The 26,917-nt window shown below is 46.9% G+C and overlaps 1 protein-coding gene across 1 annotated transcript; it reads left to right on the top strand.

The window, feature by feature from the left end:
* The first annotated feature begins 1,164 nt into the window (after positions 1 to 1,164).
* Positions 1,165 to 26,616, top strand: LOC139546355 (CRACD-like protein). The gene is made up of 11 exons (XM_071354646.1): positions 1,165 to 3,441; positions 10,249 to 10,319; positions 13,531 to 13,645; positions 15,825 to 15,957; positions 16,765 to 16,974; positions 17,170 to 17,238; positions 17,341 to 17,586; positions 22,785 to 24,075; positions 24,376 to 25,544; positions 25,636 to 25,756; positions 25,887 to 26,616. The coding sequence occupies exons 2-11, from the start codon at positions 10,268 to 10,270 to the stop codon at positions 26,087 to 26,089; spliced, it is 3,609 nt and encodes a 1,202-aa protein (XP_071210747.1). The 5' UTR covers positions 1,165 to 3,441; positions 10,249 to 10,267; the 3' UTR covers positions 26,090 to 26,616.
* The last annotated feature ends 301 nt before the right edge of the window (positions 26,617 to 26,917 follow it).

The raw sequence follows: 26,917 nt of genomic DNA, 5'->3' as shown, positions 1-26,917 counted from the left end.
GCCATGGTGTGTGTCTGCCATGGTGTGTGTCTGCCATGGTGTGTGTCTGCCAGGGTGTGTGTCTGCCATGGTGTGTGTCTGCCAGGGTGTGTGTCTGTGCCAGGGTGTGTGTGTCTGTGCCAGGGTGTGTGTGTCTGTGCCAGGGTGTGTGTCTGCCAGGGTGTGTGTCTGCCAGGTTGTGTGTCTGCCAGGGTGTGTGTCTGCCAGGGTGTGTGTCTGCCAGGGTGTGTGTCTGCCATGGTGTGTGTCTGCCATGGTGTGTGTCTGCCAGGGTGTGTGTCTGCCAGGGTGTGTGTTGGACCTCCAGTACTCCACGTTTCACTACTGGGAGATCAGGTATACCATACATTTCAATCAATCAATTTCCACACCCAGGATGCACATGCATGGCTTGGCAATATAGCCTAGCATCAGTTGCTTAGGTCGAATTAGATCTTTAATGGGCCATTTGGCACATGCACATTATATCATCTTTGCTTTAACGTTGGTTATAAACATGATCATGATCCCTAAGTTTTGACAACGGATGGATCATCAAGATAGGAAGAGGACTGGATTACTTCAAGAAACAAAAGGCCAGACTTCAACCATGGATCGTTCTCTCCTCTTTGTTCAGTCTTCAATTTATGTAGTCACTGATACTGACCGATCAAATTATACATCAAAGAAAAGATATAGAACACACAGAATAATAATCCAGTAGTATTTGTTCAAAGTAAGTATTTAAACAGCATTTCTCCTATTTTTCTCTCCCATAGTGTCGTTTCTCCATCGGCTACTGTGAATATGACCCGAGGCAGTGCCAGGAGACCACAGTGGATATCTTTCACACCAAGCACACTAGCCGATGGAGCACACTTAGAATGCATGCCCAATACATTATTCCATTCTAAGTGATATGCAACTGTGGATAGGCCTGCTGGAACCATCTCTCTCTCTCTCTCTCTCTCTCTCTCTCTCTCTCTCTCTCTCTCTCTCTCTCTCTCTCTCTCTCTCTCTCTCTCTCTCTCTCTCTCTCTCTCTCTCTCTCTCTCTCTCTCTCTCTCTCTCTCTCTCTCTCTCTCTCTCTCTCTCTCTCTCTCTCTCTCTCTCTCTCTCTCTCTCTCTCTCTCTCTCTCTCTCTCTCTCTCTCTCTCTCTCTCTCTCTCTCTCTCTCTCTCTCTCTCTCTCTCTCTCTCTCTCTCTCTCTCATATATATATATATACACTGCTCAAAAAAATTAAGGGAACACTAAAATAACACATCCTAGATCTGAATGAATTAAATCAAATTTATCAAACCATGGAGGTCTGGATTTGGAGTCACACTCAAAATTAAAGTGGAAAACCACACTACAGGCTGATCCAACTTTGATGTAATGTCCTTAAAACAAGTCAAAAGGAGGCTCAGTAGTGTGTGTGGCCTCCACGTGCCTGTATGACCTCCCTACAACGCCTGGGCATGCTCCTGATGAGGTGGCGGATGGTCTCCTGAGGGATCTCCTCCCAGACCTGGACTAAAGCATCCGCCAACTCCTGGACAGTCTGTGGTGCAACATTGTCTAGCATTGTCTTGCATTGGGAGGAACCCAGGGCCAACCGCACCAGCAAATAGTCTCACAAGGGGTCTGAGGATCTCATCTCGGTACCTAATGGCAGTCAGGCTACCTCTGGCGAGCACATGGAGGGCTGTGCGGCCCCCCAAAGAAATGCCACCCCACACCATGACTGACCCACCGCCAAACCGGTCATGCTGGAGGATGTTGCAGGCAGCAGAACGTTTTCCACGGCGTCTCCAGACTCTGTCACGTCTGTCACATGTGCTCATGTGCTCAGTGTGAACCTGCTTTCATCTGTGAAGAACACAGGGCGCCAGTGGCGAATTTGCCAATCTTGGTGTTCTCTGGCAAATGCCAAACGTCCTGCACGGTGTTGGGCTGTAAGCACAACCCCCACCTGTGGACGTCGGGCCCTCATACCACCCTCATGGAGTTTGTTTCTGACCGTTTGAGCAGACACATGCACATTTGTGGCCTGCTGGAGGTCATTTTGCAGGGCTCTGGCAGTGCTCCACCTGCTCCTCCTTGCACAAAGGCGGAGGTAGCGGTCCTGCTGCTGGGTTGTTGCCCTCCTATGGCCTCCTCCACGTCTCCTGATGTACTGGCCTGTCTCCTGGTAGCGTTTCCATGCTCTGGACACTACGCTGACAGACACAGCAAACCTTCTTGCCACAGCTCGCATTGATGTGCCATCCTGGATGAGCTGCACTACCTGAGCCACTTGTGTGGGTTGTAGACTCCATCTCATGCTACCACTAGAGTGAAAGCACCGCCAGCATTCAAAAGTGACCAAAACATCAGCCAGGAAGCATAGGAACTGAGAAGTGGTCTGTGGTCACCACCTGCAGAACCACTCCTTTATTGGGGGTGTCTTGCTAATTGCCTATAATTTCCACCTTTTGTCTATTCCATTTGCACAACAGCATGTGAAATTTATTGTCAATCAGTGTTGCTTCCTAAGTGGACAGTTTGATTTCACAGAAGTGTGATTGACTTGGAGTTACATTGTGTTGTTTAAGTGTTCCCTTTATTTTTTTGAGCAATGTATATATGCATTTTTAGGTTTACTGATCAATCATAAAGTTTGGTCTGACGAAGCCTGGCTGTTGTTTCGGGGTCCTTGCTAATTACGTGTATCAAGGACATTATTTCACTTTGACCAGAATGGTCAATGGTGGATCCGAAAATTTGTTTGGTCATTTTTGGGTAACATCTATGAGCTGTACTTTTAACTTGTGTCTGTTCTTAACCTGTTTTTGTTTTTTATATATTCATATTCATTAAAAGTGTACATATAATTAAAAATTATCCGATTTTCTTGAAACGGATTGTTCTTGTCAATTTGTGAAAGTATATGGCGCTGGCTAGTGGACATTGAAGTTCGTACACTTTATAATAATCCTAAAATATTATAATTATATGGTATTTTAGATTAATGGGTAGCCTAAATACAATCCCTAGGCTTTAACGTATCGTAATTTAATACCCTTAACACTTTAATTATTTCATTATTTGCACTGGTGGATTTGATTCGTTTGAATTGTAAAGTCTGTTGTCTGTAATGCTTTTTTCGTGATGTCGGACCCAAGTGAGACTAGTTGCTGCCATTTGGGATCCTAATAAATGAACAAAACACACTTTGTTTTCTTTTTTAGTCCTCGACGATCTGATTAGACGTTATCTTTTCAGTAGATGAAGGGTTAAAATCCTTGCGTTAGGACTGGATGATAGTAAACGTCGGACAGAGGACAGCAGTGGTAGCTCGCAAGCAGTATTCCATAGCCTCGACGTGTAGGTAGCCTACGTTACGAACTGACAGTGACACAGCTGTGAGCTCCCATCCACGCTCCAGAATAATATGACATTTGGATAATCCTCCTTCAACACTAGCCACGTCGGTACAGTAAGTATTATAACATGTTTCGTTGCCATAATATATCAATTCATTAACTCTGTAAAGAAAGACGTACTTTGTCACAAACTGTATGTATTCATCCTATTCATATAGACTACAGAATAGTCATCCGCAGATAAATTACCTTCTCGGTTTTCAGGAGTTTACCACTACCATATGGGCGACTTTCATCAAGGGGAGCTGAACAGTCTAGACATTGATCTCAATTTGCATTCATGAAAACTCTTAAAAATGTCAAAGTAAAATGAGCAATAAAGACTATGTTAGATTTGTAGTACGTAGCCAACATAGATCATTACTTCATTTAATATGTGTATATATGGGGGGGGGGCAGTGTAGTTTCACCCCCGACTCTTCATTAGAAAACATTTGTTTGAATTAAATAAATATCCGCATGAGTTCCCGCAGGGATCGGATTAAAATCTATCTATAATCGGCCTTAATCTCGATATATGCGGTCCTCATCTGGGTTCTGCAATGAAGAGAATATAATACCACAAATCTTTGAATGACAGATAAGAGTCATCTTTGACTTTGATCAGGGAGAGAGAGCAGGGGCAATGACGGTTTACATGAATTTTCTCTGCTCCTAGATAGGTCAATGGATGGGGGATCATGTTCTTTCTGTATATGAAGTAACATACAGTCTCTCAGCAGCCTACCGTCTCTCAGTAGCCTACCTCTCTCAGTAACATATGCCCTAGATGAGATGCAAAATAGGTCATTCTATATGAGGTGATTTATGATCACAATGGCAAATTTGCTTCATTCACATGATCTACTACCAAGATGTGGCCCACTCCACCCATCATGGTGTAGTTCATTTTCTTTCTGACAGCCAATACACCTAAATGCTTAGTAAATCAAATGGAGGACATTAGAAAAGTATGTTGCCGGATGTCAGATCCAATATTATCAGTTCATTGGGATGATACAGTAGACAGTGGAGTGATGGACGATGATACAGTAGACTGTTGAGTGATGGACGATGATACAGTAGAAAGTGGAGTGATGGACGATGATACAGTAGACTGTGGAGTGATGGACGATGATACAGTAGACGATACAGTAGACTGTGGAGTGATGGACAATGATACAGTAGACTGTGGAGTGATGGACGATGATACAGTAGACAGTGGAGTGATGGACGATGATACAGTAGACTGTGGAGTGATGGACGATGATACAGTAGACTGTGGAGTGATGGACGATGATACAGTAGACTGTGGAGTGATGGACGATGATACAGTAGACTGTGGAGTGATGGACGATGATACAGTAGACTGTGGAGTGATGGATGATGATAGATCTGGGTCTGGGATGTTGGAAGTGGTCCAAATATCACAGCTGAGAGTTCATCCTGGCGGGAGCAGAGAGAAACAGAGAGGGATTTACTCACCATATGACTCTGGACAAATCAGATCAGAGGAGGCTGGGGGGAGGAGCTATAGGAGGATGGGCTCATTGTAATGGCAGGATTGGAATAAATGGAACGGAGTCAAACGTGGTTTCTATATGTTTGATGTGTTTGATACCGTTCCATTTATTCCATTCCACCCATTCCAAATAGCCCATCCTCCAATAGGTCATCCCACTAGCCTCCTCTGACGCAGATGTAGTGTAAGCTATATTCCTGGACCAAGCTGTTCACCAAACCATCCAGGAACCATCCAGAAACAGAGAATAGCTAGGTAATAATATAGAATACCTCTCCTCGCCTCGCCTCGCCTCGCCTCCCAACACAGTGGCTTGGCCACTCACTAATATGGCCTGTGCTTACTGTAACAGTAACTGACACACTAGAGAGAACTTGACCAAACAGTTTTATCACGTCCAAAAGATCACACATGAAAAAGGTCTGAGTGACTGACGCATGGACACACAAATCCCCATCACATCCATTTATTGTCTCAGCTATGACACCAGCTCCAGTAGACTGGTTAAATCTCGGTTACATCTCCCACAAGCTCCATTGGAGTTCATTTAAATTTGCCGCACCTGTAGAAGTAATATCAATGACCCCTGGCAAATGAGGTGGGACATGAGGTGGGACATGAGGTGGGACATGAGGTGGGGCATGAGGTGGGACATGAGGTGGGACATGAGGTGGCAAATGAGGTGGGACATGAGGTGGGACATGAGGTGGGACATGAGGTGGGACATGAGGTGGGACATGAGGTGCTTCAGGTGTTGTTGATGCTAGAGCAGTGAACTTCAAACTCAGCTGAAAGCTTCTCATTGTTAACAGTTAACAACGCCTTCAACAACTGTCCATATCCATACACACACGCACACAAACACCTCTTCGACACACACCCCTTGTCTGAGTGCATTGTGGTCTAGCGGTGGTAATGTGTAAATGATTCCATCAGCAGTAGTGCCTGTCGTCTTTCCAACTATCTTACACACCACCTGAGCACAAAGGTTTATTGGCACTAAGACTTTTACCTTGACCTAGTCGTGAAGGTGGGTTGAGAACACACTCCTTTCCATAGGTACCTGGATGAATCACTGTTTACAACTTACAGCAGATAGACAAATGGAACGCCTAAATATATTAAGTTAACATACGCACGCACACATGCACGCACAAATGAACGCACACCCACAAACGCACACCAACAAACACACACACACAGCTCTTCGACACACACGCCTGTGTCTGTGCAATGTGGTCTAGTGGTGATAATGTGTAAATGATTCCATCTGCAGTAGTGCCTGTCCTCTTTCCAACTGCAGCTGTATGTGTTACTCTCTGTCCTCATTTCTGGGCCTAAAATCAGGTTAGTCTTTCATAAGGAGCTTAGCGCAGTGGGCCACAGTGTGTTACTGATGTAATAGAGTCTCTGTCTGCTCTGTCTCTCTCATTCTCTCTCTGTCTTTTCCTCTCTCCCTTTATCCCTCTCTCCCGCTCTCCTTCTCTCCCTCTCTCCTCTCTCTCTCCCTCTCTCCTTCTCTCCCTCTCTCCTTTTCTCTCTCTCTCCCTCTATCCCTCTCTCCCTCTCTCCTCTCTCTCTCCTCTCTCTCTCCCTCTCTCCTTCTCTCCCTCTCTCCTTCTCTCTCTCTCTCCCTCTATCCCTCTCTCCTTCTCTCCCTCTCTCCCTCTCTCCTCTCTCCCTTTATCCCTCTCTCCCGCTCTCCTTCTCTCCCTCTCTCCTTCTCTCTCTCTCTCCCTCTATCCCTCTCTCCCTCTCTCCTCTCTCCCTTTATCCCTCTCTCCCGCTCTCCTTCTCTCTCTCTCTCCTTCTCTCCCTCTCTCCTTCTCTCCCTCTCTCCTTCTCTCCCTCTCTCCTCTCTCCCTTTATCCCTCTCTCCCGCTCTCCTTCTCTCTCTCTCTCCTTCTCTCCCTCTCTCCTTCTCTCCCTCTCTCCCTCTCTCCTTCTCTCCCTCTCTCCTTCTCTCCCTCTCTCCTTCTCTCCCTCTCTCCTTCTCTCCCTCTCTCCTTCTCTCCCTCTCTCCTTCTCTCCCTCTCTCCTTCTCTCCTTCTCTCCCTCTCTCCTTCTCTCCTTCTCTCTCTCTCTCTCTCCCTCTATCCCTCTCTCCTTCTCTCCTTCTCTCCCTCTCTCCTTCTCTCCTTCTCTCCCTCTCTCCTTCTCTCCCTCTCTCCTTCTCTCCTTCTATCTCTCTCTCCCTCTATCCCTCTCTCCTTCTCTCCCTCTCTCCTTCTCTCTCTCTCTCCTTCTCTCCCTCTCTCCTTCTCTCCCTCTCTCCTTCTCTCCTTCTCTCCCTCTCTCCCTTTATCCCTCTCTCCCGCTCTCCTTCTCTCTCTCTCTCCTTCTCTCCCTCTCTCCTTCTCTCCCTCTCTCCCTCTCTCCTTCTCTCCCTCTCTCCTTCTCTCCCTCTCTCCTTCTCTCCCTCTCTCCTTCTCTCCCTCTCTCCTTCTCTCCCTCTCTCCCTCTCTCCTCTCTCCCTTTATCCCTCTCTCCCGCTCTCCTTCTCTCTCTCTCTCCTTCTCTCCCTCTCTCCTTCTCTCCCTCTCTCCCTCTCTCCTTCTCTCCTTCTCTCTCTCTCTCCCTCTATCCCTCTCACCTTCTCTCCCTCTCTCCTTCTCTCTCTCTCTCCTTCTCTCCCTCTCTCCTTCTCTCCCTCTCTCCTTCTCTCCCTCTCTCCTTCTCTCCCTCTCTCCTCTCTCCCTTTATCCCTCTCTCCCGCTCTCCTTCTCTCTCTCTCTCCTTCTCTCCCTCTCTCCTTCTCTCCCTCTCTCCCTCTCTCCTTCTCTCCCTCTCTCCCTCTCTCCTTCTCTCCCTCTCTCCTTCTCTCCCCGCTCTGCTCTATTTTCTCTCTTTCTGCATATGCTGACCCCGGCATGGATTGATCTTCTCTGTCCCTGCATTTCACTATGTCCTTATTGTCTCGCTCCTTCCCTCTCTCTCTCTTATTCTCCCTTCCTCCTTTCACTTTGTCCTTATTGTCTCGCTCCTTCCCTCTCGCTCTCTTATTCTCCCTTCCTTCTTTCACTATGTCCTTGTTGTCAGTCTCTCCCTCCCTCGGGGTGGCAGGTAGCCTAGTGGTTAGAGCATTGGTCCAGTATCCGAAAGGTTGCTAGATCGATTCCCAAGCTGACAAGGTAAAAGTCTGTCGTTCTACCCCTGAACAAGGCAGTTAACCCATTGTTCCCCGGGAGGCCATCATTGTAAATAAGAATTTGTTCTTAACTGACTTGCCTAGTTAAATAAAAATAAAGCAGATGTGGAGGACAGAAGCCTGAGTTTTTTAAGAAAGGACAAAGAATCCGCTAAGAGGGGGAACACAATGCCCCAAGGGAGGGATGGTGAGAGGGAGGGATAGCTACAGTGCAGTAAGGGCGACTGGTAGTACTGGGTTAGTAAACACAAGGAATGTTAGTCCTTGGGCAGAATTGGTTTAGCAACGCAGCATTATTTTAAGTATAAGAACCTTTAGATGGAGGTGCATTATACAAAGCACTTCTTTTTGAAAACTGGCTTCAAGACTATGTTGTCGCAACATATTGATTTTGGATTACTGTGTCTAATTGACATGCAACAATATGTACACTGTACAGAATGTAGAACATTATATACATCATTTGTGTAAATACTGTGTCTGCAATTAGCCTACATTCTGTGTGTGTGTCTGTGTGCTTATTTGATCAATGTGTGAACACAGTGCTTGTTTATACACTGTGTCTCAGCTAAATTTTGTGTCACTGGGCCTGGTACATTGGAAATTGGTGATTAATCTGTTGTTGTGGGATTATGGGGCTGTGAAATTGTACAGGGATCTCTATGCAATGTCAATAATCTTGCAGATTATCACCTGTTTCTGGTGCCGCTTTCCTCTGGCTCATTAGATGGCACTCTGAGGAGCTGCATGGTGTCTTTAGACACCATTTTCTCTCAGGGGCCTTGTGATACGGATATAGGATTTTATGTAATTTGATCACCCAGAAATGCAAACTTGTAGTGTATTCAAGGTTTACAAAGGTTAGTCATTTCCACTTTAACATTTCATGTTAACTTCATTTGCACTAACCAAAAATGTATCAACCCCTAAAAAAATGTAAAACAATTATAATACACACAATAATTCACATTTCCTGTTGTTGCAGGATTATTTTCCTGCTTTGAGAAACTGGTCAAATTAAGATCCTACACCTGTATAGCTAGCTAGTTGTTCCACATTTGAATCTAACTCTATTTTACACAGTGTATGCAGGCAGCAGCTGTTACAGTGGAGGTGTTCACTGTTTTCCAGTCTGTCTTCAATAGCAACCTATTCCCTAAAGCAGCCCTAATCTAGGGCACCAGATTTTAATAATTAGCTGGTTGATGAACTGAATCAGGTTAGTTACAACTGGGGTTGAAAAGAAAACCTACAGAAGAATAGCTCTCCGGGAACAGGGTTGAAGACCCCTGCCCTAAAGGATATTAAGGGTGACACATTTCTTAGGACTATGCAACAGTGTGTTTTTAGACTTAATTTTTTTTAACCTTTATTTAATAGGCAAGTCAGTTAAGAACAAATTCTTATTTACAATGACGGCCTAGGAACAGTGGATTAACTGCCTTGTTCAGGGGCAGAACGACAGATTTTTACCTTGTCAGCTTGGTGATTCAATCTAGCAACCTTTCGGTTACTGGCCCAACGATCTAACCACTAGGCTACCTGCCGCCCCATAGGTCAACTCAACTCATGAAGACGAAGTCTCAAGGGGGACTCAGGAGCGGGCTGAACTTTGCATGTTGCTCCACAGCCTCATGCTGTCTGGCTTATCATCCTCTGGCCATCAACCAGCAGCTCTGTACTGTAGACTTCAATACTTCAAAGGCAGAGCCAGGTTATATGGCTGTAATGATCACAGAGACGGTGTGCTACCTGGGTGTGTGTTTGTGGGCGCGCGTTCATGCATGCGTGTGTGCGTACGTTAACTTAATATATCTTGGTGTTCCATTTGTCTATCTGCTGTAAATTGTAAACAGTGACTCATCCAGGTACCTATGGAGAAGGAGTGTGTTCTCAACCCACCTTCACGACTAGGTCAAGGTAAAAGTCTTAGTGCCAATAAACCTTTGTGCTCAGGTGGGGTGTGAGATAGTGTTCTGTTCAGGCGTGTGTTATCAGACTCATACATGTGCAGCGTAGAAGCGTGTTCACAGAGACTAAAGCATGATCAGAGACCATTGGGTGAGAGCATTCGCTCCAACAGATCTGCATCTCTCTTTCTCTGACTGCTGGCTTCTCTCCCTATCTGCTTTCATCTGTTGGTCTCTGTCTCTATGCTTTATTGTTTTATCTATTCATCCCTTTCTTTCACTCTCTTTATTCCTCCTGCAGTTGTTGAAAGGAAGGAGTGATGGAGTCTTTCCCAGGAGATGGGGAGGGCAGCCTTGATGACCTTACAGGAGGTGAGGCACTCTGGAAAATGTGCATGATGTTTAGAGACCATGTGAAAGCTGAGTTAGTATACAATAAGTGTGTACCTATCTCTGTCAATCATCTATTAGTGTGTTAGTGTGGGTTAGAGTGGGTTAGTGGGTTAGAGTGGGTTATGGTGTGTTAGAATGTGTTAGAGTGGGTTAGAGTGTGTTAGAGTGTGTTAGTGTGGGTTAGTGGGTTAGAGTGGGTTATGGTGTGTTAGAGTGTGTTAGAGTGTGTTAGAGTGTGTTAGTGTGGGTTAGAGTGTGTTAATGGGTTAGTGTTTAGAGTGGGTGTTAGAGTGGGTTACAGGGGGTTAGAGTGGGTGAGAGTGGGTTAGAGTGTGTGTTAGAGTGGGTTAGAGTGGGGTTAGAATGGGGGTTCGAGTGGGTTAAAGTGTGTGTTAGAGTAGGTTAGAGTGTGTTAGTGGGTGTTAGTGTGGGTTAGAGTGTGTTAATGGGTTAGAGTGGGTTAGGCCTGTAATAGACCTACCTTTTACTCAATTTGGTGCTTGAAAAGTTAATGTAATTATTGTAGTCAATTGATCAGTTCTCCTGCTCCCTTACAATTATCTGTGATTTAATTTTTGCTAAATTTTTGTCAGAGATTTGGCCACTTTCATTTGTTTCCTGCCGCTTCAATTGAAGGGTGTTGCGCTACCCTTTTGCGGTAAAACAATTTTGCGGTTATTTTTAGGACGACACCTAATGTTGGCTTCAACTTGGCATTCCATACAAATCCATCCATTTAAAAGGGGAACCGGTCACTTTCTCATGATAAAAACAGCGATAGTGAGATTCAAATGGTGAGATTAATGCTACTGCTATTCATTACTTTATGATGTCGACCTGCGTAGGCCACATAGGCTACAGAAAAATCGCCATGCATCCAAAGTACACTGCTCAAAAAAATAAAGGGAACACTTAAACAACACAATGTAACTCCAAGTCAATCACACTTCTGTGAAATCAAACTGTCCACTTAGGAAGCAACACTGATTGACAATAAATTTCACATGCTGTTGTGCAAATGGAATAGACAACAGGTGGAAATTATAGGCAATTAGCAAGACACCCCCAATAAAGGAGTGGTTCTGCAGGTGGTGACCACAGACCACTTCTCAGTTCCTATGCTTCCTGGCTGATGTTTTGGTCACTTTTGAATGCTGGCGGTGCTTTCACTCTAGTGGTAGCATGAGACGGAGTCTACAACCCACACAAGTAGCTCAGGTAGTGCAGCTCATCCAGGATGGCACATCAATGCGAGCTGTGGCAAGAAGGTTTGCTGTGTCTGTCAGCGTAGTGTCCAGAGCATGGAGGCGCTACCAGGAGACAGGCCAGTACATCAGGAGACGTGGAGGAGGCCGTAGGAGGGCAACAACCCAGCAGCAGGACCGCTACCTCCGCCTTTGTGCAAGGAGGAGCAGGTGGAGTGACCTCCAGCAGGTCACAAATGTGCATGTGTCTGCTCAAACGGTCAGAAACAGACTCCATGAGGGTGGTATGAGGGCCCGACGTACACAGGTGGGGGTTGTGCTTACAGCCCAACACCGTGCAGGACGTTTGGCATTTGCCAGAGAACACCAAGATTGGCAAATTCGCCACTGGCGCCCTGTGCTCTTCACAGATGAAAGCAGGTTCACACTGAGCACATGTGACAGACCTCCAGCATGACCGGTTTGGCGGTGGGTCAGTCATGGTGTGGGGTGGCATTTCTTTGGGGGGCCGCACAGCCCTCCATGTGCTCGTCAGAGGTAGCCTGACTGCCATTAGGTACCGAGATGAGATCCTCAGACCCCTTGTGAGACCATATGCTGGTGCGGTTGGCCCTGGGTTCCTCCTAATGCAAGACAATGCTAGACCTCATGTGGCTGGAGTGTGTCAGCAGATCCTGCAAGAGGAAGGCATTGATGCTATGGACTGGCCCGCCCGTTCCCCAGACCTGAATCCAATTGAGCACATCTGGGACATCATGTCTCGCTCCATCCACCAACGCCACGTTGCACCACAGACTGTCCAGGAGTTGGCGGATGCTTTAGTCCAGGTCTGGGAGGAGATCCCTCAGGAGACCATCCGCCACCTCATCAGGAGCATGCCCAGGCGTTGTAGGGAGGTCATACAGGCACGTGGAGGCCACACACACCACTGAGCCTCATTTTGAATTGTTTTAAGGACATTACATCAAAGTTGGATCAGCCTGTAGTGTGGTTTTCCACTTTAATTTTGAGTGTGACTCCAAATCCAGACCTCCATGGGTTGATACATTTGATTTCCATTGATAATTTTTGTGTGATTTTGTTGTCAGCACATTCAACTATGTAAAGAAAAAAGTATTTCATAAGAATATTTCAGTCATTCAGGTCTAGTCCTGTGTGGCTCACTTGGTAGAGCATGGCGCATGCAACGCCAGGGTTGTGGGTTCATTCCCCACGGGGGGACCAGGATGAATATGTATGAACTTTCCAATTTGTAAGTCGCTCTGGATAAGAGCATCTGCTAAATGACTTAAATGTAAAATCTAGGATGTGTTATTTTAGTGTTCCCTTAATTTTTTTGAGCAGTGTATTTAGTCAGGCAATGTCCACATTATTCTCACATATTTTAGAATGTAATAATCATTTGAATATCGATGCATTGGCAAGGCCCAAAAAATGCATTATTCTTGAAGTGATAATGGCAGGTTTCCATCCAATGTGTGAAAGATTTTCATGCTAATATTCATAAAACATCCAATATTCATAAAATCGGCACATTTTAAGATTTAAATGTATCACCTTTATTTTCCCTACCCTGCGAAGTTCATCGTCATTTCTTTCATCTGTACCCTAATAAACTGTATGCTTTCCCCGACGAGTCGTAGCGGGAGGACCACACAACATGTCACCGCGGGACTCCAAGTCTACTTCGATATGATGGTTGTGATATCAATATTTGCGCATAAAAGCGTTTCCACCAACATTTCTCGCATAATTCATTTTACCAGCACAAAAAGATCCCAACTTGTATAGTGTATTTTGTTTTGTCGACATTTGGAAAGTTTAAAGAAATATGTGCTGTTTCCATGACATTTTTTATTCAAGATTTAGGCTACTTTACTCGCATGAAAAGGCTGGATGGAAACCTGGTTAGTGTCACACATTGACCCCATTATTTATAAAAAAGACTCATCTGTATGCGGGCTGTCATGACCTGTGTCCCCTAGGAAAGAGGAAGTCTAAACTGAAGACCCTTAAGATACGTCTGTTTGGGAGGACCAAGTTCAGCCAGTCTGCTAGTGATGTCACTGAGGCGGATGGGCTGGGCTCAGCCGAGAATCTGTAAGTCTGTGTGTACGTGGGGGAGTTGGTGTGTGTGTGTGTGCGTGCAGTGGTGGAAAAAGTACTAAATTGTCATACTTAAGTAAAAGTAAAGATACCTTAATAGAAAATGACGTAAGTAAAAGCAAAAGTCACCCAGTAAAAGTTAAAAAAGTATCTGGTTTTAAAATGTACTTAAGTGGAAAAAATACTAAATTGTCATACTTGAGTAAAAGTAAAAAGTAAAAGGAAATGCTACACATCAAATTCCTTAATTAGACTGTACAATTTTCTTGTTGTTTGTATTTTTTTAATTTACGGACAGACTGGGACACTGACATAATTTACAAATGCAGTATTTGTGTTTAATGAGTCTGCCAGTTCAGAGGCAGTAGGGCTGACAACGTATTATATTGATAGGTGTGTGAATTGGTCGATATTGCTGTCCTGACCAAGCATTCTAAATGTAACATGTACTTTTTGGTGTAATACATTATTTACGTAAGTATTCAGACCATTATCTATGAGACTCGAAATTGAGCTCAGGTGCATCCTGTTTCCATTGATCATCCTTGAGATGTTTCTACAACTTGATTGGAGTCCACCTGTGTTAAAGTCAATTGATTGGAAATGATTTGGAAAGGCACACACCTGTCTATATAAGGTCCCACCGTTGACAGTGAATGTCAGAGCAAAAACCAAGCCATGAGGTCGAAGGAATTGTCCGTAGAGCCCCGAGACAGGATTGTGTCGAGGCACAGATCTGGAGAAGGGTACCAAAACATTTCTGCAGCATTGAAGGTACCCAAGAACACAGTGGCCGCCATAACTCTTAAATGGAAGAAGTTTGGAACCACCAAGACTCTTCCTAGAGCTGGCCACCCGGCCAAACTGAGCAATCGGGATAGAAGGGCCTTGGTCAGGGAGGTGACCAAGAACCCGATGGCCATTCTGAAAGAGCTCTAGAGTTCCAATGTGGAGATGGGAGAACCTTCCAGAAGGACAACCATCTCTGCAGCACTCCACAAATCAGGCCGTTATGGTAGAGTGGCCAGACGGAAGCCACTCCTCAGTAATTGGAACATGACAGCCCGTTTGGAGTTTACCAAAAGGCACCAAAAGGCATGAGGGGCAACAGTAGGTTGCCGATAGTTTAGCATTTGTCTGTTTTCACCTTTACAAGGAAAATAATTCCTATTGTGACATATCGTGGCAGTTAGGAGTTACAGGATATTTTTTTATTATGTTTGTTTTTAGTTCAAGATTCTCTGGTCTGATGAAACCAATATTCAACTCTTTGGCCTGAATGCCAAGTGTCATGTCTGTCGGAAACCTGGCACCATCCCTACAGTGAAGCATGGTGGTGGCAGCATCATGCTGTGGGGGTGTTTTTCAGCGGCAGGGACTGGGAGACTAGTTAGGATCGAGGCAAAGATGAACGGCGCAAAGAACAGAGAGGTCCTTAATGAAAACCTGGTCCAGAGCACTCAGGACCTCAGACTGGGGCGAAGGTTCACCTTCCAACAGGACAACGACCCTAAGCATACAGGCAAGACAATGCAGGAGTGGCTTCGGGATAAATCTCTGAATGTCCTTGAGTGGCACAGCCAGAGCCCGGACTTGCCCGATCGAACATCTCTGGAGAGACCTGAAAATAGCTGTCTAGCAAAGCTCCCCATCCAAACTGACAGAGGTTGAGAGGATCTGCAGAGAATAACGGGAGAAACTCCCCAAATACAGGTGTACCAAGCTTTTAGCGTCATACCCAAGAAGACTCAAGGTTGTAATTGCTGACAATGGTGCTTCACAAAGTACAGAGTAAAGGGTCCGAATACTTATGTAAATGTGATATTTCAGTTTTTATTTTTAATAAATTAGCAACAATTTCTAAAAACCTGTTTTTGATTTGTCTTAGAATAAGGCTGTAACGTAATAAAACGTGGAAAAAGTCAAGGGGTCTTAATACTTTTAGAAGGCACTGTATTTTCTTTAGGAATTTAGTGGAGTAAAAGTAAAAGTTGTCAAAAATATAAATATTAAAAGTAAAGTACAGATACCCCCAAAAACTACTTAAGCAGTACTTTCAAGTATTTTACTTAACTGCTTTACACCACTGTGTGTGAATGCATGTGTGTTTACAAATGTAGCATTGATTCAATGACATCCATATTCCCTCCTCTCTCCATCCCTCGTCTACCAGGTTTTCAGGCGTTTTGGGATCACGAGCGTTGTCACATGACAGTATCTTCCTGCCCGACCAGGATCTGTCTAGTCCGGAGCAGCCCAGAGTTCTATCCCAGGAGAACGTCCAAGGCAGGATCAAAGAACTCCAGGTGAGTCTGCATTCCATGGAGAACCCTGGATCTAGAAACCTGCATATGCATCTAAAGGCCCAAACCCCATTCAAAAGGAGTCCCACACCTCAAAGTAAACCCCATTGACCAGGGCGTCAAACTAATTTTGCCACAGGGGTCTTCTACGAGGTCAGGAAGGCCACACTGAAAATGTGTTATATTTTCTTGCCGTCAAGATGAGCAAAAGATAGTTCTCTATCCATCGTTTTTGGAATTTTCGATACTCCCTGACTTTCTAGCTTTAATTTTGGTGATTATCGAGCTGGACACAGTCAATAAACTTTATAAATGTATGTCCATTATAATTTCTACACAGTTTTGATTTGGTTTTAGCCATATATATCTACAGTACCAGTCAAAAGTTGACACACCTACTCATTCCAAGGTTTTTATTTATTTGTACTATTTACTACATTGTCGTGTAATACCAAGAGTGTGCAAAGCTGTCATCAAGGCAAAGGGTGGCTATTTGAAGAATCTCAAATATAAAATATATTTTGATTTGTTTAACACTTTTTTGGTTACTACATGATTCCATTTGTGTTATTTCCTAGTTTTGATGTCTTCACTATTATTCTACAATGTAGAAAATAGTAAAAATAAAGGAAAACCCTTGAATGAGTAGGTGTTCTGAAACTTTTGACCGGTAGTGTATATATATATTTTTTGAACGGATTGGACCCCCATGGCATAGACCCTCATTCTTCTGTGTAAATTAGGAATTGATGTCAATGGGTTACCAAGCAGATCTCAAGCGAAGTTTCTGCATTTTTTCTGATTTGCCAGATGAAGCTGCTGCAGCAGAACATGCATCTAGGCCCGCCCCCACTGGTTCTGCCAATTAAACATCCCGAGGACCTGGGGGGCAACTCAGAGGACGATGGTCTGCCCCACAGCCCCCCCGAAATCTCCATAGGCAACAACATAGCCCCCAGGGGGTTATCTTACGAAATCTCCATAGGCAACAACATAGCCCCCAGGGGGTTATCTTACAAGGTGAGCCCATCACCCACCTGTATCAGCCACTCTCTCCATCCGATCTCCAACCTCTACCCTCAACAAATTCTAAACCCTCCATACCTCAATTTTCTCTCATCGAGTCCATATTCCAATAGTGCAGATACAGTAGTTGAACATTTCATTCCTCATCAGCGATTGTGCATCACCCAAACCCTTCCCTTTCCTCCACAGTTCCCTGCTCCTCCCAGGCACCATAGCTCTCTGAGTTTAGCAGGAACAGGAAGTGAGAAGGAAGTGCAGGTTATACCTTTTCCTGTTTGAGTGTCACTGACTCTATCACTTGATCTCAACTATGAGTTGTCATAGATCCAGATGTTTATCCTGTGTTTTATTTGTTCATAGGCCTGCTCCCAACCCTCGTCCCGTCCCCTCTCCCCCGTGCCCAAACCTCCTCTTACCAACTCCGTGCCCCCCACCCCATCTGCCCCCCAAACTGGCTTCTCCCCTGCCCCCCCTGCCTCCCCTGCCTTGGACTTCAGCACCCCAGCCCAGTTCACCCCCTGCCTGGATAACTCTGCCGCCCGCCACCGCATGTCCATCAAACCCAGGAACCAGAGAGCCAGCGCCAAGAACAAAAGGCTGAACATTGTAAGTCCTGCCTGGGCATACCAACACCACATGGGGCTCTGCCTCTGGATCTCACACATACAGAGGAAGGCTCAGGAAATATCAAAATACTAACTGGATACACTTGCTCTATGATTAGTCTCTCGCTTTCTCGCTCCCTTGCTCTCTGAATTTCAATTTCAATTTAAGGGCTTTATTGGCATGGGAAACATATGTTTACATTGCCAAAGCAAGTGAAATAGATAAACAAAAATGAAAAACAATTTAAACATTTTACAGTAAACATTACACTCACAAAAGTTCCAAAAGAATAAAGACATTTCAAATGTCATATCATATTATGTGCAAATAGTTAAAGTACAAAAGGGAAAATGAATAAACATAAATTTGGGTTGTATTTACAATGGTGTTTGTTCTTCACTGGTTGCCCTTTTCTTGTGGTAACAGGTCACGATCTTGCTGCTGTGACGGCACACTGTGGTATTTCACCCAATAGATATGGGAGTTTATCAAAATTGGGTTTCTGAAGGAAACATGTGTCTTTAATATGGTCATACATTTGGCAGGAGGTTAGGAAGTGCAGCTCAGTTTCCACCTTGAAGAGGGTGGGTGGGGCTTAAACTGCATTCCTGTCTCACCCCACGGCCCTGTGGAAAGAAATGTGTGTGTTTTTGCCAATTTTAACCACACACTTGTTGTTTGTGTACATAGATTCTATAATGCCGTATGTTATTCCCCCAACACCACTTTCCATCAATTTGTATAGCAGACCCTCATGCCAAATTGAGTCAAAAGCATGATGACTCTCCATCTGTCCCCATCTCTGCTGAGTTCCGCGAGGCCTTGCAGGAGAGCTGGGCCTCTGCCAGGGGGAGCTTCCGACTCACAGCAGAGACTAGACCATGGAGTTATGTTGCGGGCGTTAAGTCACTCGGCCTCCGGGAGTACCCGACTATGGACACCATGCCACCTTGGCTGAGCTTATGCCTTCCCATTGTGACAGGCGTGATGGTGTCATCCGTCACTGCCATAGGGACGTGCCTTGGGGTCCCAGGCGCTCGGAGCGCCAGAGGAGAGGCGGGCCCCAGCAGGACCCATAACACACCCTTCCCCGGCCTCGGCCACTTCTCCCGGTCTCAAAGGGCAAAGTGTGAGGAGGGTGTGGAGACCCCCTGGGTGTTAGGGTTACCATCTCCAATTACAGTTCTGGCCACCGTCCTTCAGGGGCCTTCATGTCACCACAGTGGCCGACCCCCTGAAGAAAACCCTGCGGCTGGAGATCTCCTCACTCCTGGACAAGGGTGCCATCTGCAGGATCGAGACATCAGAACGGCTAGGTGGGTCTCACTCCACTTATTTTGTGGTCCCAAAAAGAAACGGAGGGTTTCGACCGATTCTAGACCTCCGCAACCGTAATGGGTACTTAGGTTCCACATGCTGTCAACATGTGGTTTGTGACGCTGGACCTGAGGGATGCGTACTTCCATGTTCCTGTTCACCCAGCTCATTTGCAGCACCTCCGATTTGCTTTCGAAGGGACGGCTTACGAATTCATGGTTCTTCCCTCCACCCTCTCCTTGGCACCCTGCACTTTCACAAAGTGCATGGACACTGTCCTGGCACCTAACACGTCACAAGGATTGTTGATCCTCAATTACCTGGACGATTGGCTGATTGGTACCCCAACCAGGACCCAGGTCGTGTCAGACAGAGACATGCTCCTGACCCACATCGGCGGGATGGGCATTACTGTAAACGACAAGAAGAGTCATCTGATGCCCACGCAGAGGGTGGGCGAACGGGATTCAGTCCTCATGAAAGCACGCCTGCCCACCAGAAGGGTTCAGGCGATCTTATCTTGCCTCGACCACTTTCGGCAGGGGCGGGTGGTATCCGCCCTGACCTGCCAATGCCTGTTGGGCTTGCTGACGGCAGCCTCGTTGCTGATTCCCCTGGGCCTGCTCCATCTCCGGCCTCTTCAGCAGTGGTTCAACTCCCACTGGCTGCACCCGAAGCGCCACCGTCACCGCCAGCTGCGGGTGACCACACAGTGCCTCATTGTTGAGGTGGCGCTGTCGCTCCTTTCTCTTAGGTGGGGTGGAGATGCTGAGGATGTGCCGCCAGGGGCTGGTCAGCACAGATGCCTCCCAGATCGGCTGGGGGGTGTGACCAAGGGCAGGTCAGCCAGCGACTGTTGGCTACCCCCTTGGAGTAGCAGGTACATCAATACACTAGAGTTCTGAGCTGTACTGCTGGCTCTGCGGTATTTCCTTCCACATCTGAAGGGAAGACATGTCCTGGTGAGAACGGACAACACCACAGTGGTGGCTTACATCAACCATCAGGGTGGCCTGAGGTCCCACCGCCTCCATCTTATGACACGGGAGCTCCTTCTCTGGGCTCAGGGACGTCTAGCGTCTCTACACGGAGCACATGTACCTGGCATCCTGAATGTGGCAGCGGATATGCTCTCGAGGGAGGGCCCGCCATCTTGGGACTGAAGCCTACATCCCCAGGTCGTGCAGCACCTGTGGGACAAGTTTGGGAGGGCGCAGGTGGACCTGTTTGCCTCCCTAATCAATGCACACTGCCCCCTGTGGTACTCTATGTTGGATCCAACAGAGCCTCTGGGCTTGGTAGCTCTGGCTCACGATTGGCCAGGGCTGGAGCTTTACGCATTCCCCCCTCTTTTTCCCCTGATCCAGGATGTGCTGGACAGGACCCGGATGGCGGAGCATCGTCTGCTGCTGGGTGCCCCATACTGGCCCATACGACCCTGGTTTAGCCTTCTCCTGTCCCTGTTGTCTGGGACACCTTGACAACTGCCCCTGACACCCGACCTGCCGGAGGAACTCTGTGGCGTCCGAGACTGCACCGCCTCAGTCTGTGGGCTTGGCCGCTGAACGGCACCAATGGTCCATGTTAGGACTACAGGAGGGCGTAATAAACACCATGTAGAGCGCAAGGGCACCGGCTACAACCGCAGCATACCAGTTGCACTGGCGGTTGTTCTGCTTTTGGTGCACTGGTGTTGAGGTTGTGCACGAGTCATGCAGGGTGCAGTATGTCCTCCAATACCTGCAGTCTGGCTTGGATGAGGGTTTGGCAGCCTCTACACTGAGAGGGTATTTGGCTGCTATATCTGCCTGCCATGTGGGGTGGATGGACAGGCCGGTGGGGCGCTATCCCTTGTTCTCCAGGTTTATGAAAGGGGTTCGTCGCCTGCATCCAGCTAGGACCCACTCAATGGCGAGCTGGGATCTGGATGTGGTCTTGGCAGCTTTGGCAAAGCCGCCTTTCGAACAGTTGGAGTCTGCCTCCCTGAAACACCTCTCTATGAAGGTGGTTTTCTTGGTAGCGATTACTTCCATGAAGAGGTTGGGTGAGCTCCATGTAGAGGGTGGGTGAGCTCCATGTAGAGGGTGGGTGAGCTCCATGTAGAGGGTGGGTGAGCTCCATGTAGAGGGTGGGTGAGCTCCATGTAGAGGGTGGGTGAGCTCCATGCTTTTTCGGTAAGTTCTGAGTGCCAGCGGATGGACCCCGGTGGGAGGAGTATATCTCTCCGCCCCAACCATTCATTCCTCCCGAAGGTTCTGCTTACAACCCCCGGCAGTGTTAGGGGAGTCTGGGCCTCCCTCCAGCATCACCTCCCCTTCCGGGGACTGTGCCGGCGCCCTCCTTCCACATTGATGGCCCCTGCGTCTCGGTCCGCGCTGGGATTTTACCGCTGACTGACCAGGTCCCTCCCTGGAGTGATACAATATAGTGAAATATAACGAAGGTTACGTATGTAACCACGGTTATGTGAGCTATATGGATCACTCCAATCCTCTACGGCGCTAGAGGCGCCTCAAAAATGATGTAGAGAACATGTTTCGCGGCCATGCGGTCTATATATAGGGGCGAAACCAAGCCATGACACAGGTGTACACGGGAGTAAATCTGTAAATCCTCACCTTGGATGTATCCCTCTGCCGGGGACTGATACCAATATATTGGAGTGATCCATATAGCTCACATAACCATGGTTACATACGTAACCTTTGTTATCAGTCCTTGGTTCCAAATATTGGGGAAGATGCTATAGCTAAGGATGATGTTAAAGTGTTTAAGTATAGCCAATTGGAATTTGTGCTCTGTATATTTTAATATGTGATCCTGAGATTTGTATTTGATCATGTATATGTTTGTGCTGTTTGTTCTTTGTTATAGTGCCAAAAAGATTGGAGAAGTTGTTTATCCATACATCTCTTTTTTCTATAGATAACTCTTCCTGTTGTTGTTTGTTTAGTGTTATCCAATTTTCCCAGAAGTGGTTAGAGTCTATTGATTCTTCAAATACATTGAGCTGATTTCTGACGTGCTGTTCCTTCTTTTTCCATAGTGTATTTCTGTATAGTGTATTAGTGATACTCTCACTCTCTCTCTCTCAATTTAAGGGGCTTAGTTGGCATGGGAGACATATGTTTACATTGCCAAAGCAAGTGAAATAGATAATAAACTAAAGTGAAATAAATAGTGAACATTACACTCACAAAAGAATAAAGACATTTCAAATGTCATATTATGTCTATATACGGTGTACGGTGTTGTAATGATGTGCAAATAGTTGAAGTACAAAAAGGAAAATAAATACACATACATATTGGTTGTATTTACAATGGTGTTTGTTCTTCACTGGTTGCCCTTTTCTTGTGGAAACAGGTCACAAATCTTACTGCTGTGATGGCACACTGCGGTATTTCACCCAATAGACATGGGAGTTTATCAAAATTGGATTTGTTTTCGAATTCTTTGTGGGTTTGTGTAATCTGAGGGAAATGGTATGGTCATACATTTGGCAGGAGGTTAGGAAGTGCAGCTCAGTTTCCACCACATTTTTTGGGCAGTGTGCACGAGGTCTTCCTTTGGCGGCCTTTCTCAATAGCAAGGCTATGCTCACTGAGTCTGCACAGTCAAATATTTCCTTAATTTTGGGTCAGTCACAGTGGTCTCTCAGATCGTTTACAGCTTTGTGGAAGTTACCTGTCACGCTGATGTTTAGGCTGAGGTATGTATAGTTTTTTGTGTGCTCTAGGGCAACGGTGTCTAGATGGAATTTTGTATTCATGGTCTTGGCAACTGGACCTTTTTTGGAACACCATTAATCTTGTCTTACTGAGATTTACTGTCAGGGCCCAGGTCTGACAGAATCTGTCTCGTTCTCTCTCTATCTCCAGACTGAGTCGAGACCACGCTCAGAGAGTCTCAACAACTTTGACCAACCGTTGACTGAAGAAGAGGAAGGGCCTGCCATTACCGGGAGGAGAACACATTTACGCTGTCACTCTACCCTGATCCCAAAGGCGCAACAAGGGGGGTCGACCACCCCCACTGCACCCCCAGAGCTGACACCCCTAAAGTCGAGTTCCACAGAGGCTGAGGGGTCCCCCCAAAAAACCACTCTCCCCTGCAAGCCCTCCCCACAGGAGCAGCCCCATCCTGGGGTTCCAGTTGTCTCCCCTGTGACCCGCCAGCTACCTGGAGCTAAACAGCCACAGCCCTCATCTGTGACCACAGTGCAGGACCTGAGATACACTCCACAACAACAGTCCCTGAAACAGTCCCTGGGAGACCCCAAGCCCCCAGACCCATCCCAAACCAAGAGGGACGTCCTGAGCAAGAGTGGGGTACCGAATTCTACCCCCAGCACCGAGGGTAGCCCCAAAGACGAACCACTCCTTTCTGCCAGGCCCACAGCTAGCCTGACCTCAGTGGTGACTCTCAGAACGTCCTCTCTGAGGAGCAAGACAGAGGCTAGGGCTGGTGGTCAGAGTACCACACAGCCACCTGCAGGCCAGGAGGACACATGTCAGGCAGAGCCAATGTCCACTGAAGGAGCTCCGAAGCCAGGCTCCAGGCCCTTCCTGTTCTCCATCAACTCAGCCAAGGGGCGAGAAACACCCAGGATGGGAAGTGGTGGTTTCTTGGTAGTAGTGGAGCAGGCTGGGGATGGGGAGAAGAGGGAGGAGGGGACAGAGGTAAAGTTGACCCCCTCAAACGCCAGCCAGAGGGGGCAGGAGCAGCAGAGGGGCAGGCGGGAGAGGGACAAGCCCAAAGAAGAGGAGTTGAATGCCATCGATATGGGGGGGAAAGTCTCAGAAGGGGAGGAGGTAGAGGAGGAGTGCGGTGAGGGAGTGGAGGATGCAGTGGAAGCAAAGGAGGAGACAGAGGTAGATGGGAAAATTGCATTTGGCGTGAACCTTCGCTCCATCTCTCTCTCTCCGAGGGTACAGGCGGAGGCAACCACCAGCCAATCAGATCTCAAGATAAAGCGTCACAGTGCGGAGGTGGGCGCTCTCCTTCTTGCCCCTTATACTCCCTCCTCAAAACCCACCAGGCTTGAGGGGCTTCGGGACACCCCTCCAACCAGGGCTAACTCCATGCCCAAAAAGCTCTATACAAACAACTGGGATGCCCCCACAACACTGTATTCCTCCAGGGGAAGAGCTGGCTCCCTCAGAGAAGCAGGTGAGACCCACTCTCTGAAATGTATGAGTCATCAGCCATGTGGGTAAATGACAAACATAATATACTGTAAGTCATGCGTTTACTGGATAGGGATGTCAGTGCTGGACTTTGTCCCCAGCTACACTTCTACAGAATATACAATCTCTATGTTATCAGGGCAGTTAACCAATGAAGGAGATATGCTGCACTAGAATAAGAATGACAGGCTACACTGGAATGATAGACTGTTACTGTGTTCATTAAAACACCACCAGTGTTGTTTCATCATGTGAATGTGTCTAACCCAGTTTCCTCCCTCAGATACAGCAACCCCCGCCCAGCCGACCCCCTCGCCTCTCATCAAAGAGGCCCAAACCACCCCAGCTACACCTAAAGTGGCCCAAACCACCCCAGCTACACCTGAAGAGGACCAAACCCTGCCTGTCCTACCCATAGAAGCCCAGGCTACCACCTCAGCCCCTCAGAACCCCCCGACTGCCCCCCAGGCGGCACCCCAGGCTGCCGTATCGTGGATGAGCATGGCATGGGGGAAGACCAGGGGCCTCCAGCAGCTCTTCACCAGCAGTTTGCCCAGAGAGTTCACCGGCATGCAGTCCCCAACTCAACCGCAGGCTCAGACCACAACGCAACCACACACACCGTCACTGGCTAGGATTGTGATGCAAACTCAGAGACAGAATGCAACAGAACCACAAACGACAATGCCACCACAGGCTCAGACCACAATGCAACCCCTGACTGCTAAACTACTGCAGTCACAGAATGCAGTGCAACCACCACAGACAGTAGCACAAGCCCCCACACAGACCATAAAACTACCAGTGACACAGACCACAACGCCACCACAGGCTCAGACCACAAAGCTACCAGTGACACAGACCACCAAACACCTGCAGACCACCAAAACACCACAGACACAGAACGCAACACAACCACAAACAATGACACAACAATCAACACAGAACTCAAAACCATCAACACAGACGTCCAACCAAATCAACACTCGAGCAGCACAACCAATCGCTACTCAACCTCTAGCCCAGTCTACACAACGCTCCGTGTCTCAGGTGACCCCACAGTCCAGCCGGCGAGCAAACCAGCCCACCCTGTGCTCCACTCCACAGACCCAAGCCCAAATAACACTACGGATCGCCCCAATGGGTGCAACTTCCACTCAGCCACCGTCCCCATCTACCCTCTCGTCAAGCCCACGCTCCACACCCAGCCAGCCCCCTTGGAGCGCACAAGGTCTCAACCCTATCCCCCAGCCCAAACCAGCCTTAGCTCCAACAACAACCCCAGTCCAACTCCTAGTGAGAGGTGAGAAGGTCCCTGGCGACCAGAGGAATAGTGAGGGGACGGCTGTGTCAACAGAGAAGAGGGTGGACCGGGACAGGCCATTGACTGTGGGAGGGACGGCAGCCTTTTTGGGGAAACGGGCAGAGTGGACCCCCCCTGCTGGAAGCAAGGTAACATCCCTGCTTTCTCTCACACATCATCTGAGAACAGAGGTGTTAATCAAATAGAGTTTCAGTTCACTCTCACTCCTCCCCAATACAGGTAGAGCTCAGGAGAACCAGGACCCCACCTGAGTCTCAGCCCACGGCTGAATTGGCTGCTCCTCCCAAAGCCACAACTACTCACAGAGACGCTAAAGATGCCAAACTCGACAGGAGGCCAGGTAGAGTGATGTTAAATACATAGGATGGGTTAAAATAATGACTGAATTTTATGTTATAGTAACCATTAAGATAATGTCCTATTAATTTCTATGGTCATCATAACAGCCTCTCTATGTGTTCCCCTCTTAGAATCGAGCCCAGCCATAGTGGCAGGCAGACTTGCAGACCGAGACGACAAATGGCTGAGGAAAAACATGCCAACTTCATTGTCTCCATCATCACCTTCGTCATCATCCCCCTTGCAGACCATTTCTGACAGCGGGGGTCAGCCATCTTGGATGGAACTGGCCAAGAGGAAGTCAATGGCCTGGAATGACAAGACCATGGACTGATAGAATGAGAAAGAAAGAAAGAAAGAAAGAAGGAGAAAGAAAGAAAGAAAGAGGGGGAGCGTCGAGGGGATATGTACTGTAAATATAGAGAGATAAAAAGAGAGAAGGGGGAGTTCCTTATTTGAATGCACTTATTACTAATTGCTCTGGACAAGAGCTCCATTGTAAGTTGTGAGAGACAGAGGGAGAGAAACATCCACAATGGTAGTGATGGGAATGTAGAGAGACTGAAGGAGATGTTGAGTTCATTGAAGTGGAATTTAATTGACTTTGGAAGCAACAGCTATTGGCAAAACATGCTTCCCTTGTATGTACAGACATGCTGTGTTTGCAAAACAATGTTTGTATTTTATGTTTCTTGTATGGGATAACTATGAAGCTGATTGGTTTCCTGTCAATAAATTCTTATGTTTGGAGTTTTGATCCAAACATATTTTTTTCCCAAAGTCTGGGCTTATGTTGGAGATGGAAATAATATTATTTGAATTATCTACGAATGCTTCATCAGAAATAAATGATTTCTATGATACAGTAGTTGTCTGTAATAAATGTTGATGTCTCGGTGTGTTTTCTGTCAATAAGACAGTTGTCTGTCATTGTATTTTTGCTGACTATACAAACAGAGCATTAAAAGTACCCTGTCCGTGATCCCACTCCCCAAAGATGTCCCAGGGGGAGTCGGGATATGCAAAAACACATTTCCAACAGGACAAATATAATCACCCACCAAATTATTATTTAAGCATTTAATTTCAAAACTATTTTGGTTATTCAAAGACAGAAAGCTGCACAGAAATATAAAATGAGTCAAACCACATTTAAAGCAGC

The sequence above is a fragment of the Salvelinus alpinus genome, chromosome 20, assembly GCF_045679555.1.
Source record: "Salvelinus alpinus chromosome 20, SLU_Salpinus.1, whole genome shotgun sequence".
NCBI classification, from domain to species: domain Eukaryota; kingdom Metazoa; phylum Chordata; class Actinopteri; order Salmoniformes; family Salmonidae; genus Salvelinus; species Salvelinus alpinus.
The sequence above is the reverse complement of the archived record's forward strand: the minus strand, read 5'-3'. Positions and strand labels throughout refer to the sequence as shown.

Coding starts and splice junctions, on each gene's coding strand:
- LOC139546355 (XM_071354646.1), top strand. CDS start 10,268: ATGGAGTCTTTCCCAGGAGATGGGGAGGGCAGCCTTGATGACCTTACA. Junction 10,320..13,530: donor CCTTGATGACCTTACAGGAG/GTGAGGCACTCT, acceptor TGTGTCCCCTAG/GAAAGAGGAAGTCTAAACTG. Junction 24,076..24,375: donor TGGCTCCCTCAGAGAAGCAG/GTGAGACCCACT, acceptor TTCCTCCCTCAG/ATACAGCAACCCCCGCCCAG.